The sequence below is a fragment of the Megascapheus bottae genome, chromosome 33 (assembly GCF_031878675.1).
Source record: "Megascapheus bottae isolate mThoBot1 chromosome 33, mThoBot2.hap1, whole genome shotgun sequence".
NCBI classification, from domain to species: domain Eukaryota; kingdom Metazoa; phylum Chordata; class Mammalia; order Rodentia; family Geomyidae; genus Megascapheus; species Megascapheus bottae.
The window spans coordinates 6064147-6086849 of record NC_143541.1 but is presented as its reverse complement, the minus strand read 5'-3'; the positions used below and the strand labels follow the sequence as shown (position 1 = coordinate 6086849).

Below are 22703 nucleotides of genomic sequence, written 5' to 3'. Positions count from 1 at the left end.
ATCCCCCATTTGAGTTTCTTCATTTCCACAGATTTTATTATTATTATTATTATTATTAATTATTATTTTCAAGCATAGTCCCGTGACTCCCGGCAGTGGGTGCGTGTCTCTGGCGTGGTTGTTCCCTCCATTGTGACGCTCATTTTCCATCCCTCCACCCCACAGCGGCGGCAGACGGTGCGGCAGCCGCCAATGCTGCCGATAGCGCAAATGCCAGCCTAGTCAATGGTACGTCTCCATGGCCGCTCTCCAGCCGGGTGGCGGGTGTCTCCTCCTCCACCCCAGCTCCAGCCTCTCTCTCCTTGTTCTGGGCCACGCTGACCTTGGACGGGCATGGGTCACCCTGGGTCACTCAATCCGCCACTTAGGGCAGGCGCTTAGGAGGAGAGCCATGGCCCGTCAGGACACCAACCCCACGCCCTTCTGTAACTACCAAAAGAGACACTGGCTCTGTTTGGACCCAAACCACCCCCCCCCCCCGCACCTCCCCGTACTAGGGGAACCAAGAATGGAACACGACTTGGGCCTCAGATTTAGCCTCCCAAAAGCAGTGTCCTGGCTGGCCTGGCCCTCTCCTAAGCACATTCCTGGCCCTGCTCTGGGAAGGTGGCCGGGGTCAGAACCTGAGCTGAAGCCTGCCTCTGGGCCCTGCCCCAAGCTGCCCAGCCTCCTATCCAATTCCCAGGAAGCAGCAGGGCCCTGGCCAGGCTTCACCTCCACAACCCGGTCCCCAGCATGGCTGAGCCACTGGTTTCTGGGTCTCCCCGCCCCCAACCTCCTCCCTTGAGCAGTGGTGTGCTTGGACTCGGGCTGGTGTGCCCCTCAGATGTGGACGGGTGTCTCTTGCTGCTGGCTGTGCTGGAGCATCTGTAGGGCTGCATTCTAACTGCCCGTGGGGTAGGGGTGAAGGAGGGGTGTTCAGAGCCTGCTATCTTCATCACACCTTCTCCTGCACCCCCACTGGCCTGAGCTCTGTGATTGCCCCCTCAGATAAGAGTCCCGTAAGCTCAGATTGCATCCTGTCCCCATGCTGGGAGGCAGGACCATGGCCAGGCCATGCCTAGACAGGTGAGAGTCGTAAAGGAGCCAAGAGAGAGACAAGATTTCCCTCTGACATCCTGCAGACCAGGCTCTGGCTACAGCTTTCTCTCTTGTTCTGTCATCTCTCCTGTCAAACTCTTGTCATTCCCACCCCCACCCCCAACCTCTGACCGTGACGCCTACCTCCAGAGCAGACAGGTAGTCCAAAAAGAGGAAAGAGGACACCAGAGGAGGCGAGGGAACAGAGAGGACCAGCCTGAGCAAAGCCACTACTAGGGGAGAAGGAACCAGGAAACGGCACATACTGACCAGTCCCAGGAGAAGAGAGAGGGGCTTTACTTCCAAACTACCAGAAACCCCCAGCATCCCAGGAAAGCGTGCAGGAAAGATGAGCAATTTCACTCCCTGACCATCTTAGATGTCCAAGCATTCTGTGCTGTCTATCTCATTTAATCCTCCAGCCTGCCCCCTGCATAAGTTTTCTTGCCCCTGCTGTATAGATGCGGAGACCAAGGCTCGAGGAAATCAAGGCACTAGTCTAAGTTCCAACACTAGGGAGCAGCAGAGCCATGATTTGAACCCAGAACTCAGATCTGGCTTGCATGCACAGTGTGTAATGTACTTTCCCTCTGATCTCAGCCCCTTCCCCTCCCCTCAGTGGACTGTGTCTTGTAACTTTCACAAGGACATGAAGAAGCTGTTCCCCTAAGAAAATGACCCTGTGGCTAAAGGTATTTTCGTGTGGGAAGTGAGGCTGGTTCACACACCTGTAATCTGAGCACCGAGGAGTCTGAGGTGGGAAGACTGAGAGTTTGAGGCCAGCCTGGGTTATATAACAAGGTCCTGTCTTACAAAACAAGTCTAAGAGCCACTGGACAGAACTGGTCCCTTCCTTACCGCAGAAATTGTGAGAAGCTGGAACATGCTGCTTGTTGTGCAGTGAGACGTGAATACGTCGTGGAAGAAGGCTTCCCAGGCAATTTTGGCAGAGGGGCCTTGCCCCCCTTGGGTTTGCTTGGTTACAGGGGTCGTGGTGCGTGGGGAGGAGTGCTCTAAGCCATTGAAATTGAGATGCGATGGGAGGACCCAGAGACTGGGCCTCCAGATCAGAAATCTGGCCCCGCCCCCTGCCAGGCCCATGGGAATCTGAATTCTAACCAATTGTCAGGCACCCAGCTAGAGCTGTGAGGTGCCAGGCCCCCCTCTGTCAGCGAGAGGGAGCCTGATGGCGTTTCTCCTGCTTCTGAACTGACTCTTGATGACTTAGATAAAAGGGATAAAGAAACCCTGAGAGGCCATGATTTTCCCTCTGCCCCACCCCAGCTCTGTCTCTCCAGATCACCTGGGCTATGGGTTCCTCTCATCTGGGAGAGATTACCAGGCCTTGACTGTGTGTCTATCTACTCATATATCACGTGTGGTCACAGCTCTAACCGGCAGTGATGACGGAGTCACGCGAGGACTCCTGAATTTTTTTTTTTTTGGTTGGTTATGGAACTTGAACTCTGGGCCCGGGCACTGTCCCTGAACTCTTCAGCTCAATGCTACCGTCCTACCCCTTGAGCCTCATCTCCACCTCCTGTTTTCTAGTGGTTCATTGGAGATGAGAGTCTCAAGTTCTTTAGTGCCCGGGGTTGGCTCTGAACCATGACCCTCAGATCTCAGCCTCCTCAGTAGCTAGGATGACAGGCGTGAGCCACCGTGCCCGGCTAGGACTCGTGATGTTTGTGTACAGTGCACAGCACTCCCCTAGTGCAGGAAGAGAAGCCATGATTCCTGGGTCTCCTCTAAAGCTCGTCTCTCAGGGCGCCCCTGCAGGAATCCCGCACACCTAGATGCCTCGTATCCATGGCCCTTGTAATACTCGGACAGCTGGCCTGTCTCGAGCAGCCACATTGGGCACCAGAGGCAGAGATCTGACCCTGGTCCCCTCATCCTGCATCCCCTCCCCCAGGTCCCACGTGGGGCCACAGCTGGATGTCCCACCTCAGAGCAGGGCCAGGCAGGCACCAATTTGGCTGAGAAGAGCCCTAAATAATCCCCTCGCTTCTGACAAACCAGGCCATCTGCAGCAAAGCGCTCCCAGGATGCGCTCCCTTCCTTTAGCATATGCACTCCTGATTGTCTTTCTCGTCATAAAAGAGGAAATTGCTGGCTGGGTCTAATGGGCTTGTGTACATCTGATGCTATGCAGAGCAAATAGAGGTCCCCTGAGCCTTCAAACAAGAGTATTGACGCCCAGTCCTCTGATGCCTCTTAGCCTACTTCGTGGAATTACTTTAAGAAATACATGAAATGATGATTTTTTTTTTAATTTCTATTTGCTCTTTAAAAAAAAAGTTTTCTCTCTGTTGTCTTTTAATCCAGAGAGAGAATTTTCTGCTAGAGCAGTGGTAGCCTTTCTCTCTGAAGGCTGGGTGGTACTGGGAATACGAGGGTGCCAGGCCAGGGTCCCCAGAAACCCTTCTTCCAATGGAGTCACAGAAAAAGAGGGTGGTGGCAACCCCCTGGCCTCTACTCTGGGTTCCATAGATGAGGCTTCATGCCAGCTCTCTACTTCCCTATCAAGACCCAGGCAGGCTGCCGTCCTCTCTGAGCCTCAGTTTCCCCGTAAAGGACCCTCCTCCAGCTTTTACCAGGAAGGGTGAGGTGGGAAGGCCTAGGTCGTCGTGGGGGCTGCCTGGCCCGGCCACTAACGGGCTTGGCGGTAAACGTGCACAGATAGCTGCTCTTCTCAGCCTCTCCTCGGTGCCCAGCGGGCTCTGGATGGGTACTACAGGCTGGTTGAGGAAGGGGTCTCAGGAGAGGAAGTGACTCTCAGAGCCTCCTGTGCTGGCCAAGGCTTGAGAGGAGACCACAGGCAGACGCCATGACAGTGGGGGACCCCTAGGCTCGGCCCACCCCCCACACGAGGCAGCATTTGGGCCTAGTGTGGGAAGGGTCCCCAGGGGAGCCCCAGGCCTGCCTTAGCCTGTCTACTACACCTGAACCACAGCAAGAAGGCCCCCTTAGCCAGGGCCAGCGCTTCCCCCTGGGGTCAGGTCATCTCCAGCAGGTTCCCAGATACCTCAGGAGGCCCCTTCTCGCTCTTTCTCCTGCTGGCTTCCAAGGACACTGAGCAGGGGGTCATCCATGCCATGGCTTGTCAGCCTTCAGAGAGACAAGGAGAAGGTAGAATCAACCCACCCCACCCACCCGGATTCAGGAATAGGAGGCAAGGGCAGCTCGATATCTCTCTCTCTCTCTCTCTCTCTCTCTCTCTCTCTCTCTCTCTCTCTCTCTCTCTCTCTCTCTCATTTCCATTTACTGGAAAAGACAGAGGATGTAGGTAAGCCAAGTTTTCCACTCCTTAAACATAGTAGCTACACTAGCCATAAAGGCCCTAACTGTGGCCTGGGAATTTTCCTTCCAGCAGATTCTGCCCCCTTTTACCTCCGTACCCCTTCCTTTAGTCTCTAAGAAATTATGAAATTTATTCTCCTCTTTCAACCAGGCCTTGGTGGCTCACGCCTGTGATTCTAGCAACTCAGGAAGCTCAGATCTGAGGATCACAGTTCAAAGCCAGCCTGGACACAAAAAGTCCATGAGACTCTGATCTCCAATTAACCACCAGAAAACCGGAAGTGGCACTGTGGCTCAAGGGGTAGGGCTGTAGCCTTGAGCTGAAGAGCTCAGGGACAGCACCCAGGCCCAGAGTTCAAGTCCCATGACTGACTAAAAAAAAAAAAAGGTGGAAGTAGAGCTATGGCTCAAGTGGGAAGGAGCCAGCCTTGAGTGAAAAAACTAAAGGAGAATACAAGGCCCTGAGCTCAAGCCCCAGGAAGGAAGGAAAGCAGGCAGGCAGGCAGGCAGGCAGACATCCCTTTCTTCTGAGTCCTCTGGAGAATCAAGAGCCACTTAGATGAGAAGCCTTGTGGCTAACATGACCATCAGACTGGCCCTTGTTCCGGGGCCTCCTCAGTGTCCCCCCCAGTAGCCCAGCCATTCTTCATCTGTAATGTGAAAGTCCGTGGTCTGTTTCGTCCTGGTGATGACCAACCTGTGCTGTCTGTTCTTTGTTGTCTGTTAAAATTCTTTGCTGTGTAGGTAAAATGCAGGATGGCAATGTGGACAGCAACCAGAGCAAAGGTAACCCATCTGCACTGACCTGACCGTGTCCCAGGGCCGGGCCTATGGGACCCGGCACCTTGTTGGGAGGAGGACGGGGGATAGCTGTGCCCCTTGTGGTGCAGGGCCAAATTCACAGGTGTCCCATTGAGCCCAGGGCCCGCTGCAGGCTGGCGTCTGCTGAGACTCTGCCCATTTGGTAGAAGTCCGCAGGTGGGTCCTTTAAGAGCGGGAAAGGTTCAGTCTCCGTCTGAAAAGGACCCAGGCCTCACCTTGACCCTCCAGTGAAAAGCTCTTGTGGGCTAAAAGTGGGAACTTAGTGCCCACGCCAGGCACACTCACGCCCAGGGACACCTGCTTCTTCCTTTTAAACTTTGTCCCTTCTGTTATCCCAACCACCAGGCCCCAAGGGAACCCCCCCCACTCTTGTCTAAGTGTAAAAAGGCCAAGGAGCCATTTGGGGTTGGCTCTGTGGGTCTAGTCAGACCCAAAAGGACCCAGCTTCTTCTAGGATTCAGGATGAAGCCCCATGAGTCCAGGTGTGTCCCCATGTCCTGGTCCCAGGCAGCAGGTGCCTCTGGGTCCATACTCCAGCTGGACGGGGCATGTCCCATCCCAGCTTCTGTGCCAGCCATGCAGGGCTCAAACAGGGCAGCTGAGAACCCCCCACCAGGCAGACAGGGTGGGCCCCAGCACGCCCCCACCCAACGCCTGCAGGCTGACCTGCGTGTGTGTCTGTGTCTGTCTGTGTGCACACGTGCGTGTTCTCCTCTCTGCAGCCAAGCAACAGGATGGGGCGGCCGCCATGGAGATGCAGCCCCTGAAAAGCGCAGAGGGTGGTGATGCCGATGACAAGAAGAAGGCCAACATGCACAAGAAGGAGAAGTCCGTGCTGCAGGGCAAGCTCACCAAGCTGGCTGTGCAGATTGGCAAGGCAGGTGCGTGTGCAAGGCGCTCGGAGCGCAGCCTGGACCCCACCCCAGCCCCTCCACTGCTGCAAACAGGCCGGACCCTGTCCTGAAACTCAGTTAGCACTTAGCCAGGCAGAAGAGCACAGTGAAAAGCCTGGGCTCAGCTGGTAGACAGCAGGTTCTGTGCTCTGACTCTCACTACGCCTCTGAGGATGCATGAAGTGTCCTCACCTGTGGGTAGGGACTGTTGTCCCCGCCTCTCAGGACTCGGTACACACAAAGAGCACTCTTGTACAGCCAGCAGGGACCGAGGAAGGGGCAGAGGCTGCAGGCTTGCAGTTCTAGGCAGTCTGCAAAAGAAAGACAGGAGGTGGCAGGCAGGGCCAGGAGCCTAAGGAGAAACCCTTACCTGAACCCCAGGGACACAATCCAAGCTTCCCCACTAAGGTGGTAGCTGCAGGTGACGGCTGGTGACGGCCCAGGCCTGGGAAGCTGCGCCCAGCTGCAGGGTGTACCCCGGCCCCAGGGTGCCCGGGCCTGGCTCCCCTCTTGGCTGAGGAGATGACACACTCAAGGCCTCCCCAGCTGGCTGCTCACCCCACCATGGCTGTCTCCCAGCTCTAATTATAGACACCACAGCACGGGGAAAGGAAGCAAATTATAGGCTTGGTTGTCTATATTTAAACTCGGGGGCCTGGTGACAGCTCCCGGCTGCTGGGCGCTTGGCTTCCCGCCCCTGCCACTGTCAGACAGGGAGAGGAGCTTGGTCTGAGACTGCACAGCTGGAGGTGGGGTGGGGTGGGGTGGGGGCGACAGGCCCAGGGAATTTCCTCCACGTACCATGGCCACCACAGGCAGAGGCTCATGGGAGATCCAGGTGCCAACAACCCCATGACCTTCAAGGTCCTCCTGCCACCCCCTGCTCCTCTTGGTCACTCCCACATCTCTCAAGATCTCTGGGCCTGCATGGCAGGGCCTGCTGCCTCCGTCACGCCCTCACCCTGGACGCATGGCCCACATCCCTGTCTGAAACCGCCTTGCTTCTGGGTTTGTCTGTTGATTTCGGGTCTGCTTCTTCTCCATCCTCCCGGTCCACCCAGTCCCCAAGGGCCCCGGCTGTGTCATGCCAGCAGCCTCCCTGTTTCCTACACTGAACAGCTAGGAACCTTGTCACAGGTTCCCCGAGGATGTGGTGGGTGGTGGTTACCTGGAGATAAGGGTCTCATGGACTTTCCTGCTCTAACTGGCTTTGAACCACGATCCTCAGACCTCAGCCATCTGGGTTGCTAGGATGGCAGGCGTGAGTCCTCCCGTGGGGTTCTTGATGCCCCATGCAGCCCCTCAGCTCCTCGTTCAAGACGGCCTGCACTGCCCAAGGCCCTTGGCATGCATTTCCACAGGGGCACCAAGCAAAGTCCACAAAGGAAATCTGTGTTCCCATTGCACCGAGGAGACTGAGAACCGAGGACTTGCTCTGGGTCACACTGCAAGGAACCAGCAGGGCTATGCAGGGGTCTGGGGTCAAGCTGACCTCACAACCCTTTTGAACCGAGCATTCAGTGTTCTGCTCACTTTCGGGGCCCCTGTCCCGCTCCTGGAGCCCCCTGAGCAGGTGCCGCTGTGTTACAGGCCTGGTAATGTCAGCCATCACCGTCATCATCCTGGTTCTCTACTTCACCGTGGACACCTTCGTGGTCAACAAGAAGCCATGGCTGCCTGAGTGCACACCCGTGTACGTGCAGTACTTTGTCAAGTTCTTCATCATCGGCGTGACCGTGCTGGTGGTGGCCGTGCCCGAGGGCCTCCCGCTGGCTGTCACCATCTCGCTGGCCTACTCGGTGAAGGTGAGACGGAGGAGAGCAGGACGTGGCTGGGAATGGCAGGGGGAAAGGGTGCCGGGTTCCCCTCTGCAGGGATTTGTGGGGTATGTAAGAAGCACACGGGTACCCAAGAGTTCCAAAAAGGGGTGCATATGGTCCCCAGAGTCCAGACACCTTCAGAAGCCTGGGCCAAGCCAGAGAGCCATCCCGCAACCCCTGTGTTATCTTATGGCAAGAAGGCCAGAGTTCCACATACCTTCTGTCTGTCTCCTCAAGCCAGAAATCTGGGCTCAATGCCAACTCTCCAGATTTTTATTAACCATCTACTCAATTTTTTTAAATAAAATAAGGCTGGCATGTAGCTCAGTAATAGAACATGCCCCAAGCTTGAAGTCCCAACACCAGCATTAAAAAAATACAGAATAAAACACAGAACCCACTGGGCAGGTCAAAACCCATTCCCATTCAGGGAAAGACAGGCAAAGTCGGGCACGCCCAGTAGCAGCTCCCCTCAGTACTAAAGGGACAAAGAAGGAGCCTGGGTTTTTTTTATGTTTTATGTTTCTTGTTGGCAGCAGTCCCAGGACTTGAACTCAGGACCTAGGACACTATCCCTGAGCTTTTTTGCTCAAGGTCAGCACTCTACCACTTGAACCATAGATTTTTTTTTTCTTTTTCTTTTTCTTTTTTTTTGGTGCATAATTGGAAATAAGAGTCTTATATTCTTTCCTGCCCTAGCCGGCTGGCTTTGAACTACAATCCTCTGATCTCAGCCACCTGACCAGCTAGGATTTCAGGCATGAGCCACAGAGAGGAGCCCAGCTGAGAGTCTGGTTTTAGGGGTGCCCCCTCCACTCTGATATAGGCTGAAAGTATAGGGGGTTTTCCCTGCAGGTGATCAGAGCACTGCAAGGGAAGGGCCAAGGGGCACAGTCCACCCCAGACAGTGGTCTCCATGCAGCCAGAACACTGTGCCTCTGTCCCTTTGTGAGTCACCCCAGCTCCTCCCACCCCACACATCCACTCCCTCCACCCTGGGGTTTCTCCACCTTAGCTGGCAGGGGCTTGGACTCCCATTTCCCAGTCCCATGCCAGGTGGGCCCTACTCGTCAGGTAGAAACGTGTTTATTAGCAGGGCCGCCGTGGCATGGCAAGCGTCAGTTTGCACACTGGAATTTGGACTGTGTTCTCTGGTGTAATTTCATCCAGAGAGATCTCCTGGCAGGTGCCAGAGAGTGGCAGCGCTGCGTAAGAGATACCACTTACCACCTCCCCGTTTTAGGATTCACAACACAAAGCCCCAGGGGGGGTCACCCTGGGGTGACGGAGGGTGGTGCCCCCTCCGCCAGGGTCTCCTGGAGCAGGTTTTGGGGGCAGACACTGTGAGGCCTCTGCCCTCGGCACACTGCATCCCTGGCATCTACCACCCTCGTTTGTCACAGCTCCTGTTACGTGCGCGGCCACCTGATCAAGTTAGTAGCACTGGGGAGAAAAAGGCCACTTTTTCTCCCTGATCCTGGCCCTGAGCCGCCACAGAAGCACCACTGTAGGTCAGCGCTGCCCAGCAGAGGCAGAATGTGAACCACAGGTGTCGTCTCAAATCCCCCAGGACCACATTTGTCAAAACATAAGATGGAACCGGAGATATCCAGTGGAATAACACCCAGTTCAGCATACAATCAATATAAACATAGTAGAGATCTTTTCCCCCTTTGGCAGCATAGGGTTTGAACTCGGGGCCTTGTGCTTGCTCTACCTCTTGAACCATACTTCCAGCCCCATTTTTGGTTAGTTATTTTCAGGGTGTTTATGCAGCCCAGGCTGCAGTCGGAAACACAGACGTGCACTACCACACCCAGCCATTAGTTGAAATGAAGTCTTACACACTTTTATATCTGGGCTGCCTTGAAACTACAATTTCCTAATTTCTGTCTCCCGAGTCGCTAGGTTTAGGGGAGTACTGTGTGAGCCACTGCACCTGGCTTCATCCTCCTCATTCATCCTGGTTATAAAGAGTCTTAATAAGGAACAAGGGGACAGGAAATCAAATCTCTAGTCACAGCCTGGTAGGCCATCTGATTGAGCCTTTAGCCTGTCTCCCTGGTCAGATGGGGCCAGAGCTGTCAGAAACCTGCCTGAGAATTGGCTGATTTGCATTCCTTGTTTAAGAACCTAGAAGAAGAAGAAAAAGAAAAGAACCTAGAAGAAGCTAGGTATGGGAAGAGCAGGCCAAGGAGAAAAGGAGGCATAAATAAATGGCCAGGTACCAGTAGCTTACCCCTGTAATCCTAGCTACTCAGGAGACTTTTGAGATCTAAGGATCATGGTTCAAAGCCAGCCTGGGCAGAAAAGTTCATAAGAATCTTATCTCCAGTTAACCACCAGAAAACTGGAAGTGGTACTGTGGTTCAAGTGGTAGAGCACCAGTCTTGAGAGATCCTGAGTTCGGGGCCCAGGATTAGCACTAAATAAAAAATATATAGTAAAGGAGATCCCGTTTTGTTATAAAGTTAACAGCAAACAGTGTTGATATATAACATGTATCTCTTAGAACTGGCAGCTCATGGATCCTTTTTCTTTTTCCATACTATTTATTTTTAAAAGCAATTTGTGGCCGGGCACAGTGGCTCACTCCTGTAATCCTAGCTACTCAGGAGGCTGAGATCTAAGGATCGTGGTTCAAAGCCAGCTGGGGCACTAAAGTCTGTGAGACTCTTATCTCCAATTAACCACTAGAAAACCGCTGTGGCTCGAGGGGTGGGGTAGTAGCTTTGAGCTGAAGAGCTCAGGAACAATGCCCAGGCCCAGAGTTCAAGCCCCATGACCTGCGGAGGGGAAAAAAAAGAAAGAAAGAAAAGAAATTTGTGGGGATTATTTCACAGTGTAGAAAAATAGAATCTGTGGGTTTGAAAAAGAAGTCAATAGACTTAATTCTGGTGGTTTACACCTGTAATTCTAATGCCCTGAGGATTGTGGTTGGAAGCCAGACTGGTCAGACTCTTATCTCCAAATAGCCACCAGAAAACTAAAAGTGACCAAGTGTGAAAGAGTCGTGTTGAGTGAAAAATAAGAGATTGGAAGTCATTGGGGAACACTCAACCTTTGTGTGTCTGTGTGTGTATACACACGCATGTGCGTATAGCACCAGGGTTGGAACTCAGGGCCTCAAGCTTTTGCTTGGCTTTTATGCTCACAATTGGCATTCTTACCACTTGAACCACAGCTCCATTTCTGGCTTTTTTGCTGGTTAATTAGAAGTAAGACTCTGACAGATTTGTCCACCCAGGCTGGCCTCAAATCATGCACCTCAGATCTCAGCCTCCCAACAGACGTGAGCCACCAGCAGGCGCCCAGCTTTCAAACTTTTTTGTTATCTTCTCCACTCTTTTGTCCATCAAGACTATGGACTTACTTCTGCAGCACAAATCAATCCATAACAAAGGAGCAGGAGGAAAGGGCGCTCGCGGCAGCTGCTCCTCCCTCAGCCTCTCCCTCCCTTTCTCCCCCCCCCTCCCAGAAAATGATGAAGGACAACAACCTGGTACGCCACCTGGACGCCTGTGAGACCATGGGCAATGCCACCGCCATCTGCTCGGACAAGACAGGCACGCTGACCACCAACCGCATGACAGTGGTGCAGGCCTACGTGGGCGACGTCCACTACAAGGAGATTCCAGAGCCCAGCTCCATCAACGCCAAGACCCTGGAGCTTCTGGTCAATGCCATATCCATCAACAGCGCCTACACCACCAAGATCTTGGTAAGTGGTACCCAGCCTCAACCTCTGCCGGGGGTCACGGCCCTCAGAAGCGGGGCTCGGAGTCCACAGGCTGAATCCTGTGACTGACACCTTCAACTAGCGTCTAGGCTGGTCAGCTATTAAGCAACCCGTTTCTCTTTGTTTTGTATGACTCTGGTTATCACGTCTGTGTGACCAAATTGAAAAGTTTACTGATAACTATTAGTCTTGATTGCTATGACTATCGTGGGTTTTGGCAGTTTGGGGATTTGAACTCATGACCTTGCAAGGTCTATGCTCTACCGCTTGAGCCATTCCCTTTTCTTGTTTTAGTTTGTTGGGGTTTTTTTCATGCAGGGTCTTGCTTTTGCCAAAGGACCTCCTTGGATTGTGACCCTCCTACCTCTGCTTTCTGCATGGCTGGGATTTTAGACATGTGCCATCACCCCCAGCTTAGTCTGTGAGACAGGGTCTTGCATTTTTAATGCAGGGTGACCTGGACTGCAATCCCCCTGTTTACGCTCTTTGCCACAGCTGGGATGGCAGCAGTGTACCACCACACTTAGGTTTTTCTCTTGAAATGGAATCTCACTAATTTTTTTACCAGGCTGGCCTAGGACCTGATCCTCCTATATCCACCTCCCAAGTAGCTGCGATTATAAATATAAGCCACTGAAGTTGGTTTAGATTATTAGTTTTATTTTTTTGTCTTTTTTTTCCTGAATTTCCCAAACTTTTCTAGAATGATTTTTTTTTGTTTTTTGACAGTCCTGGGCTTGAGCTCAGGGCATGAGCACTGTCCTTGGATTTTCTCAAGGCTAGAGCTCTACCACTTGAGCTTCAGCACCACTTCTGGCTTTTTGCTATGTATGTGGGGTACCGAGGAATTGAACCCGGGTCTTCGTGCATGCTAGGCAAGCACTCTACCACTAGGCCAAACTCCCGGCCCCTAGATTATTAGTTTTAAATCCCACAATTATGCCCTTCTCAAAAACAAAACAAAAAACCTTGTTGATTGCTTTTGCTATATCTCAAACCATTCCAAACTTGGTGTCTCAACTATATACAGTGGGTTTTACTCAACCTTGGGTTCCTGGTCCACTGAGTCCACCAACCACAAATCAGAAGTATTCAGAAAACTGTGGCTCATGCCCAAAATCCTAGAGACTCAGGAGGCTGAGATCTGAGGCTCGTGGCTCAACGCCTATACAGGAAAGTCTGTAAGACTCTTATCTCCAGTTAACCACCAGAAAACCATACGTGGCACTGTGGATCAAAATGATAGTGCTTAGCCTTGAGCAAAAGGTGTTCAGGGACAGCACCTAGGCCCTGAGTTCAAGCCACACAACTGACAAAAAAAAAAGTAGGCCTAGTGGTGGAGTGCTTGCCTAGCATGCACAAAGACCCAGGTTCGATTCCTCAGTACCACATACATAGAAAAAAGCCAGAAATGGTGCTGTGGCTCAAGTGGTAGAGCTCTAGCCTTAAAAAAGCCCAGAAGACATCCAAGCCAGACCGGAGACCCAGGCCAGAGCAGGAAATAGGCAGGAAAGACACATGCCAGCTCAGACAGGGGGAGCCTGACATAGAAAATGAGCCTCTGGCCCAGCCTGGGCTCTGCCCCACCCACCCCCTCGCCCACTCCTCTTGTTTCCTCACTGTCCCATGTGGGCTGGGAGACAGTGGGTCTCCTGTTTCCTGGGACACAGTGCGTGGCTACTGATTGGTGAGTGAACTGTGAGATGTGTGCTGGAAGTGTGGGCAGGTGGGTGGGTGAGTGGATGGATGGATGGTTGGATGGATGGATGGATGGTTGGATGGATGGATGGAGAGATTTGTAAGGATAGATGAGTAAATGAGTGAGTGATGGGTGGAATGGTGGTAAGAGGGATGGAGAGGAGACTGGGTGTATGGATAAACACTCGAGCAAGAGGATAGTGAGAGAGTGATGAGAGTCTGAGGACAGGACTGATTCCTCTCCTGGTAGCAGTAAGAGATAAGAGCTGGCCCAGGTCCAGCCCCATGGGGGACACTGGAGGCTCAGTCAGTGCATCCAGCCCCTGAACTGCTCTCTTCTGTCTCTGGGCTCAGCACACTGGCTACGTTCATCAGTCCAAAGACCTCCTGATGCCCCTTAATCTTTCAAATATAAAACAAGTGGGGCACTGATGGCTCATGCTTGTAATCCTAGCTACTCAGGAGAATGAGATCTGAGGACTGCAGACTCGAATCTCCAATAAACCACCAGAAAACCAGAAAGGGGGGGGGGGGGCAGGAGCGTAGCCTAGTGGTGGAGTGCTCGCCTAGCATGCACAAAGCCCTAGGTTTGATTCCCCCGTACCACATACTCAGAAAAAGCCAGAAGTAGCACTGTGACTCAAGAGGCAGAGTACTAGCCTTGAGCCAAGACCAGTGCCCAGGCCCTGAGTTCAAGCCCCAGGACCAATCTAAACCTAAACAAATAAATGAATACAAGCAAAAGCCAGGTACAGTAGTTCAAGCTTGTAATCCTAGCTCCTAGGAAAGGAGTGGTTTGGAAAATAGTAGTTTAAGGCTGGGCCCAGTCATAAAAGTTATCAGGACTCCATCTCAATCAATGGCTAGGTGCCCTGGCCCATTTCTTTCACCCCCGGCTGCACAGGGAGGATCACAGCTCAGTGTAACCTGGGCTAAACTTTAGACCTTGCCTAGAAAATAACCAGTGCACAATAGCAGGAGGCATGACTCAAGTGGGAAAGAGTCTGCCTGGCAAGCAAGAGGTTCTAGTTCAACTCCCCGTACCACCAAGATGTAAATCCATGCCCCGGCACCCACCGTGGCAGACCTCACATCTCTCTGAGACCACAGAAATCGGGAGAGATCTGTTTTAAGTCCCAACTTAGGTTCATGGAGGTCAGATCCACACGTCCTGATTCTCATTGCTGGAGGTGGCCATGGCTCAAATCCCAGCCCAAGCAATCACCTGCCTGTGTGACACCCAACAAGTTACTGAACCTCTCTGCTCTCTGAGCTTCTGCTCCCGAGTGTCACTTGCTATTGTTGGCACAGTGCTGAGTAGTTGCTGGGCATGGCATCCTCACACAGAAGGGTTGTGGGCACCGGGACTCATCACAAGAACTCTGGGAGCACGAGACCAAACAAGCCCTCTCTAGCCGATGGCCAGGAAAACCATGGGACAAGACCATCCGGTCACCTGCCAAGCTTGCTCCAGACCACAAGTGGCAGTGGGAGTTCCAGAGAATTCCGTAGAAGCACCCCATGGGGAGCCAGAGATAGGGATAGTCTTGGGGGGCACAACCCATAAAGAGCACACACACACACACACACACACACACACACACACACATACACACACAAAGAAGCAGGACTCCGTCAGGAGACATAGTGACTGAATGATGAATGAAGAGGGCAGAGGTGGGGGGGGGAGGTGCCCCAGTCAGAGCGTAGGGGGCAGGCAGGGAGGCCAGCCTCCACCCCACACCCCATCCTCAGAGAACAGGGTGCTTTTTCCTATTCCACTCTCATCTCCCATCATTACGGATGTCACTCGTCCTCTCGGGAGCATGGTGAGCCACTCTGTACTCAGACATGGCTCCCCTGCCACACACCTCCTGCCTACCTGTCCCCCTCTGCCCCAGCTCTTTGAACAGCAGCCCCCGCTGCTCCCTTCTCCAGCCGGGGCCAAGCTTGCAATGGAAGCAGCGCCAGTGGTGCCTTCCCCCGGCCTGGCGCGCCCAGCCTCATTGGGGAAACCCTGTCCTTCTCTGTCCACACACGCAGAGCCCTGAGTACACGGGGTGCGCGTGTTCTGAGCCCTCTGTTGAAGGAGGCAGAGGTGGAAGTTGACACTGAGTTATTGGGGGGCTTAGATGCCCCTCAGTGAGTGAACGTGGGGAGTGTTTGTGCATCAGCCATGGAACAAAAGCAAATGTCCCCGTGGTGGGGGGGGGAGGCCGGGCTCCTGAAGGAATGCCCACCTGCTGGGAAGCCCCATGCCCACAGGGACCCTTGAACCCCAGGCAGCAGACTGGGCCTGCTTGGGGAGCCTCAGAAGCCCGCAGAAAGAGGGGTGGCTGAGAAGAAGGAAATACTGCTATGCCAGCACACAACACACACGACATACACACACAACACCTCCATACAATACACTACATCTAGACAGGTGCCGGTGACTCACACCCATAAGCCTAACTACTTATGAGGCTGAGATCTAAAGGTCAAGGTCAAAGCCAGCCTGGACAGAAAAATCAGAGATTCTTATCCCCCATGGACGTCCTGGGTGAGCTGGCTCACAGATATGAGCCCCCCGTTTTTCAGAGCACCCCTTCCTATAGGTACGAGGTTTAAAATAAAAGTGTCTGGTATATATCAGGAAATATCTGGCATGCAATTCTGGATTGTAGGCAGTGTTCCTCACCTCACGCATGCGCTAAGCTGTCACTCACTGGCACCCAGGCAGAAGCACATACCGTCCTCTCAAGATGCTCAACCCCTGGCTGAACCCACCAGGACCAAAAGGCTGGGCACTTGAGCCAGGAACAGTGCACTTGGGGCAGCGTCAGGCCTGGCCCTGGGTGGGGTGGGGTAGCAGGAGCCAGCCTTTACCCTCCCCCGGGACCCCCTCCCTCCTTCCCTCCCTCCCCACAGGCCCAGTACAATACCAACGCCTCAACTGCTGTGCCATGTGGGAGCCCCGGAGATGAAAGGCTCTGAGAAATTGTACAACAAATGCACAAACCTCTGAGTTTGTCGAGATAAAAAAAAAAAAAGCCAAAAGAGAAAAGGGGGGGTGAGAACCAGGTGGGGGCGGGGTGGGCCTGCTTCTTAGTAACGAGAGCTCAGAACTCAAGTTCACAGAAACAAATTGAATTACGGAGGAGACAGCTCTGCCATTTGCCACTATGAATCGTTTGAAATCCTTTTAGAGGAAAATTAAAATATTTCACAGAGGGTAATAAAATGCTGGGTGTTTTGCAGGCCTGACTGCTCAGCTCTCTTGGGCAAATAAGTAATTAGGCATTTTTATTTAAGTCCTCCTGTGTTGTCATTTTCTTTGGGGTGGGGGGAGCCATTGTAGAAAATGCATAAAACTCTGGAAATCAACAGAAAGTTAGTTATTACAGTGAATAAGTATATTTGTTTTTAAGTACAGCACACAGCCTACAATAGAGGCAGAGAGAGGCTCTTGACATTTCTTCCCTCCCAAGGACAGAAAACAGAAAGCTGTGACAAAGCTCCCCACCTGCAAATGGAATGCTTGGAAATGGGCACTGGCGGCTCACACCTGCAATCCCAGCTACACAGGTGGCTGAGATCTGAGGATCTCAGTTCAAAGCCAGACTGGGCAGGAAAGTCCATGAGACTCTTAGCTCCAATTAATCACCAAAAAAGCTGTAAATGGCGCCATGGCTCAAGTAAGTGGTAGAGTGCTAGCCATGAGCACAAAAGCTCAGGGACAGAGTACAGTCCCTCAGTTCGAGCCCTAGGACTGGCACAAGATAAAAATCCTAGAAGCAGGGAGCCTGCTGAGGCAGGCTACAGAGAGCCAGGTCAGTGTGGCTGGGAGCTCAGACCTTCCCTCCTCCTCCAGGCCCCTAAACCATCCGCTAACAGGCACCCCTCTCCTCTCCACCCCACCCTCCATCCCTCATCACAGCACCTTTAAAGGAGGGCTTGATGTTCCGTCCCTCCCTGTCCCAGATGGGGAAACTGAGGACAATATGGTTCTTTCCTTCCTGTGTGTGGCTCAGCCTCACCGCCACTGTAAACCAATGCCTGTGACCCCCAAGGGTCAGCTTCCTGGGCCTGTCCCATCCTGTGCGGCTTGTCCACTCTTGTCATCTGCTTGAATCTCCCCTCCCGCCTGCCCAGGCTGCTCTGCTGACAGTAGGAAGGAGGCTAGGGGAGCGTGCAGCTGGTCGGAGACGGCGCAGTGCCCGGGGCTCGGGGTAGAGCACAGGGGCCTGGTTCTATTTATTCCTCATCAAAGTCTCTCCAGGCTTGGGGTTAACTCTGCAGCTCTTCCCTCTCCCACGCCACCCCCACCTATGTCTGCAAATTAAGTGTACGCGGGGGTGGCCTTGCTGAGAGCAAAAGCCAGCTTCCCACGGTGTCGTTCTGTGCGGTTCAGCGCACAGCACACTCGAAATGGCAAAGCAGACTGGGGGTGTCGCTCAGTGGCAGAATGTCGGCCTTGCATGCCAAAGACCTGGGTTTGAGTCCCCAGCACCACAAGAAAACAAGACATGGAGATGAAGAGTAGATTCTTGGTGGCCAGAGCCAGCCAGGGAGGTGACTGACTGTGATGTGAACGAGCAGCTCAGGGACTCTGCTGACCAACTGTCCTCTGTCTTGACAGGCAGAAGTCCAAGGGTCTGAGCATGATGCCATTCTGAAGAACTAAACATCTGGGTTCACAAGATATCTCAGCTAATCAAACCTGGGCATAGTGGTGTGTGCCTGCCATCAGACTACACAGGAAGCACAAATAGGGGGACAGCGGGCCAGGTCTGCCTGCAGAGTCAACACAGAGGGCCATTCAAAAAAGAGCTACGGTAGAAAGGGTTAGGGCTGTGGCTCATGACAAATACAAGGCCCTGAGTTCAAACCCCAGAATCACCAAAGAAGAAAAGAAACGTGGGACGAATATGATACAATGCCAAAGTCCTGCAAAGTAGAGCTACGCAGAGCAGTGTAAGCGTGTAATCCCAGCTTCTCAGAAGGCAGAGGTAGGAGAGGATGATCGAGGGCCAAGGCTGGCCAAGAAAGACAAACGAAAACAGGAAGGGCTGGAAGTGCAGCCCTAGTGCCAAAGCACTGGCTAGTCCAAACCCCAGCGCTGCCACCAGAAAGAGATTCTCCACAGCAGGCACACAATTATGTCCTGGATTCCCGGGCTTTCTTGTTGGAAATAGCATGGTTCTTAAAGCTAACCTTGTACAGTGATTTGCTTCCAGCCCCTGGGGCCTCCAGGGCTCCAGCCCTCCCTGGGGCTCCACAGGGCCCAGGGGCAGCCTAGCTGGGGCTGTGCCAAGGTCCTGCCCGTGCAAGCCACCCCCTGAATGTCTCTGCAGCCCCCGGAGAAGGAGGGCGCCCTGCCCCGGCAGGTGGGCAACAAGACGGAGTGTGGCCTGCTGGGCTTCGTGCTGGACCTGCAGCAGGACTACGAGCCGGTGCGGAGCCAGATGCCAGAGGAGAAGCTGTACAAGGTGTACACCTTCAACTCCGTGCGCAAATCCATGAGCACTGTCATTAAGATGCCCGACGACAGCTTCCGCATGTACAGCAAGGGCGCCTCCGAGATCGTGCTCAAGAAGTAAGTGGCCTCGCGCCCCTCGTGCCAGCTGCGCGCGACGCTGAGCACTGAGAAGGGGCCATTCAAAGCCAGCCTGGGAAGGGAAGGTGGTGAGACTGTTTTCTCCGAAGCACCCCCACCAGATCTCATTCCTCTCCTCCCTCCCCAGGTGCTGCAAAATCCTCAGCGGGGCGGGTGAGCCCCGCGTCTTCCGGCCCCGAGACCGGGACGAGATGGTGAAGAAGGTGATCGAGCCCATGGCCTGTGACGGGCTTCGCACCATCTGCGTGGCCTACCGTGACTTCCCCGGCAGCCCCGAGCCCGACTGGGACAACGAGAACGACATCCTGAGCGATCTCACCTGCATCTGTGTGGTGGGCATCGAGGACCCCGTGCGGCCCGAGGTAGGCCCGGACGGGCACGGACGCTCGGGGAGCGGGCACGAGGCCCAGCCTGGCCAGACAAGTGCCCTGGGATGTCACCTCCTGTCTACGCCCCCGGTCCCCAGGCACGGCCCCTGGGGTCCACTTGTCCCACACGATGAAGACACCCCAGAACCCACAGCCCCCCATATGTATTGCCCTGTGGTGGCCTCTGTGAGCTGTGCCCCCCAGTGGCCTGAGGCCTGGGACAGGCATGGGGGCCCCCCTAGGGACAGGTGTAAGGTGCCTTAGAAGCCCTGCTACTGGATCTAGGAGCCCCTAGGACACCCACAAGTGTATATTGTGCACATGTGTGTACCCCAGTACTGTGGCTTGAACTCGGGACCTGGGCACTGCCCCTTTGGTATTTTTTTTCCACTGGAGCTCTACCATTTGAGCCACCATTACACTTCTAGCTTTTGGGTGGTTAGTTGGTAAGAATCTCTCGGACTTTCCTGCCCGGGTTGGCTAGGAACTGCAATTCCTTGGCTGTCTGCCTCCTGACTGACCAGTCACAGGTGTGAGCCAGGTGTGATCCCAGCTTCGGGTACACTTAGAGGTTGTAAACTATGCTTGAGAGCAGTGACTTACTAGAGTGACAGCAGAGACAGAGGACCTGACCCTCAGGCTGTCCCTGCTGCCCCTGCTGTCCCTCCCTAATGGCTGGCCTCAGTTTCCCCATGGAGACACCTGAGAGACGGCAGGGCTGTAGTGAACCCACAATATCTCAGACCTGTCACATCAGCATCTCCAAGACCCTGGATACAGCATGGGGTGGGGTGTGGGTGTTGTTTAGGACAAGAAAGCCAAATACAAATGGTTCAAAAGGGTAGACTAGCTCTCCACCACCTCAGCCTCCTCCTCCATTGCCACCAGTTTTGTGGATGACTTTGCTGAGTCTCCCTGCCTAGGGGCTCTGTCCTCCTGGGCTCAGCCCTTTCTTAAACCTCCTGATCACCCTACCTTGAGGCCCTGAGTGACCTGTGCCCAGGGCCTATGGTCTAGTGAGGTTTCCGCCCCCTCCCCCACTCCAGAGGCCACCCACCCACAGGCAAGCGTGCTCAGAGTTCCTTACAACAAGAGAAAAATGGTCTCTGTCTCCCTCAGTTTCCCCACCCATCAAGGGTGAATCTCTCCATGGCTGCTCTCCCTCCAGATCACCACATGCCTTGTCTGATGCCAGCACACACCAACCCACACTCACCAACCCCCGCTCTCCTCCACAGAAGTTCTAGAAGCTGATGAGAGCCATCGTGGACGGAACTGTCAGGAGAGCAGCGGTCTGGGACTCACTGGGTTGTCCGGGGGTGTTTAGAACCTTTGGAGTCACAGACAACGGCTGTCACCCAAAACAACAGATGTTTAAAAAGCCTTTATTTCATGAAAATAGGAAGTGCCCATTTCTTTAGTGAGAAATATTTAGGATAATTTTAGCAAAGGAAGCCACTTTAAAAGAAAAAAACTTAATGGTGATTTTATTTGTGGTGAAGAATGTATTTCAAGCAGACTGACTGCTTAGGGTTTGAGACTTCTGGGGGACCCCAGTGCTAAGAGCAGTCAAACGCTCTGTGGCCTGTTTGTTGAATGAGCAGATGAGGGAGCAATCAAAGAAGATCAGAGGGGGCCAGCTCCACGAGGACATGGCATGTCACGTGGAAGCTGGGTGCCACCTGACATGCGGAGCCGCTGACAGAGGGACCCTTCCAGCAGAAGGGTCAAAGGTGGGGAAACGGAAAAGGAGGTGTGTTCACCAGCGCCCTGGGCACGTGTCCTCAGCTGACTGTGAACCTCAGATCTCAGCCTCCTGAGTAACTAGGATTACAGGTGCAAGCCATCAGAGCCCAGCAACCTTTCTTTGATTACATAATGGAGTGTTCCATACTCCATGTCATACCTGTACCTTTTTTTTTCTTTGAGACAGGGTCTCACCACATGGCCCAGTCTGGTCTTGAACTCACACACACCGGGACCTGAATGCTATCCCTCTGGAACTTGCCCTGCCTTGCTTCCCTACAGGATGTCTGGGCTCAGAGGTCTGATTCTCCTCTTGCAAGCCTCAGGCGGCTAAGGACCAGGGTAGGGGAAGAACGGTAGAGAATTCCCCTGGGTGGGAATTAGGCTGGAGGCTGGAGGCTGAAGAAATGACAGGTCTCCAGTGCCAGGTCTTCAAGTGAAGTTCTAATACCACTGCTATGACTACACAATTTTGGATGATTTGGTTTAGGATTTTTTTTTCACATCATGAGGACACAAAAACAATACACATCCATGGAAACCGTGCTTCCAATTTCCCACTTGGATCTCTTCCCAGCTGGCAATATTAGGCGCAGTCCTCTCCATCAACAGCTCTGTGCCAGCCCCAGCGTCACAGGGGAAATGGCGCCCTCCTTAACTGGGATCTGGGGTACTTGGTCACTCGTGATATTTCACCTCCCCATGCATGAGTTGATTGGTGGGTGGAGGGTTGTCTGTACCAACATCCAAGCAACTCAAACAATAGAAATTGTCTCTCAGCCTTAGAGGCTGGAAGTTCCTCTGAGATCAAGCTGTGGGCAGGCAAAGCTGGTTCCTCAGAAAGCTGTGATGGAGAATGGGTTCCAGGCCTCCCTCCTGGCCACTTGGGGCTTGCTGGCCATCCGTGCTGTGTCTTGGTGGATAGGAGCATTCCTCTGACCTCCTCTTGTCTGGGGCTGTCTCCTCGTGAACATCTCTGTGCCGAAATCTCTACATAGCAATGCCAGTCGTACTGCAATCCTTTTCTCCCTGGAGATCACTCACAAGTATGGGGCTTGGAGTACCATTCATTCCAGACCATCCCAGGTTCTCGGGCCTGGGATTTGGAAGGACAGGTGTGGGAGCCAGCTCCATGAGCCAGGACCCAGATGTCATGCCTCCGTCTTTGTTCTGTGTGTCAGTGCCTGTGGGCCAGAATCACTTGTCACGTTGGTCTGTGTTCTGTATGAAGGGCCCCTTAGGCCAGTATCCACAGCCCAATTTCTGGGTGGAGCTCACTGCCTTCTGATTGGCTGGGGTGGGTCTGATCTATCCTGATTGACCCAGACACCAGTCTATCATTACTGTTGAGAAGGCCAGAGGCACCTTTACTCTCACAATGCAATGGCCTATTTTCATAACGCTTTACTATTTCTTCCAACAAATGTCATGTCCTATAACAAAATGTACCCGAGCGTAAATGTTCCCCCCAAAAGAAACCTGAACATGTACAAAGAGATTTATAATGGAGTTTGTAGAGGTAGCCAGGACATGTTCAGTGTCATTAGTGAAGTGTTTTCTCTCTTACCAGGGTGCTTCCTATGTATGGCCTTTCCAAAATCATTGCCCAAGTCAGGATAGCCCAGGGTTTCGTAT

General features: G+C 53.3%; 1 protein-coding gene across 10 annotated transcripts in view; it reads left to right on the top strand.

Annotated features, from left to right (window-relative positions):
* Atp2b2 (ATPase plasma membrane Ca2+ transporting 2) overlaps positions 1–22703 on the top strand; it is a 160154-nt gene that overhangs the window by 122317 nt on the left and 15134 nt on the right. For 6 of the 10 annotated variants that reach the window (XM_090323978.1, XM_090323987.1, XM_090323979.1 and 3 more), the window contains 7 exons: positions 166–228; positions 5128–5169; positions 5928–6086; positions 7689–7903; positions 11397–11639; positions 18692–18933; positions 19082–19316. In XM_090323978.1, coding sequence (XP_090180104.1) covers positions 166–228; positions 5128–5169; positions 5928–6086; positions 7689–7903; positions 11397–11639; positions 18692–18933; positions 19082–19316 — 1199 coding nt within the window. The remainder of the gene's footprint in view (positions 1–165; positions 229–5127; positions 5170–5927; positions 6087–7688; positions 7904–11396; positions 11640–18691; positions 18934–19081; positions 19317–22703) is intronic. The other 4 variants (XM_090323981.1, XM_090323984.1, XM_090323983.1 and 1 more) reach the window with 2 other exon arrangements.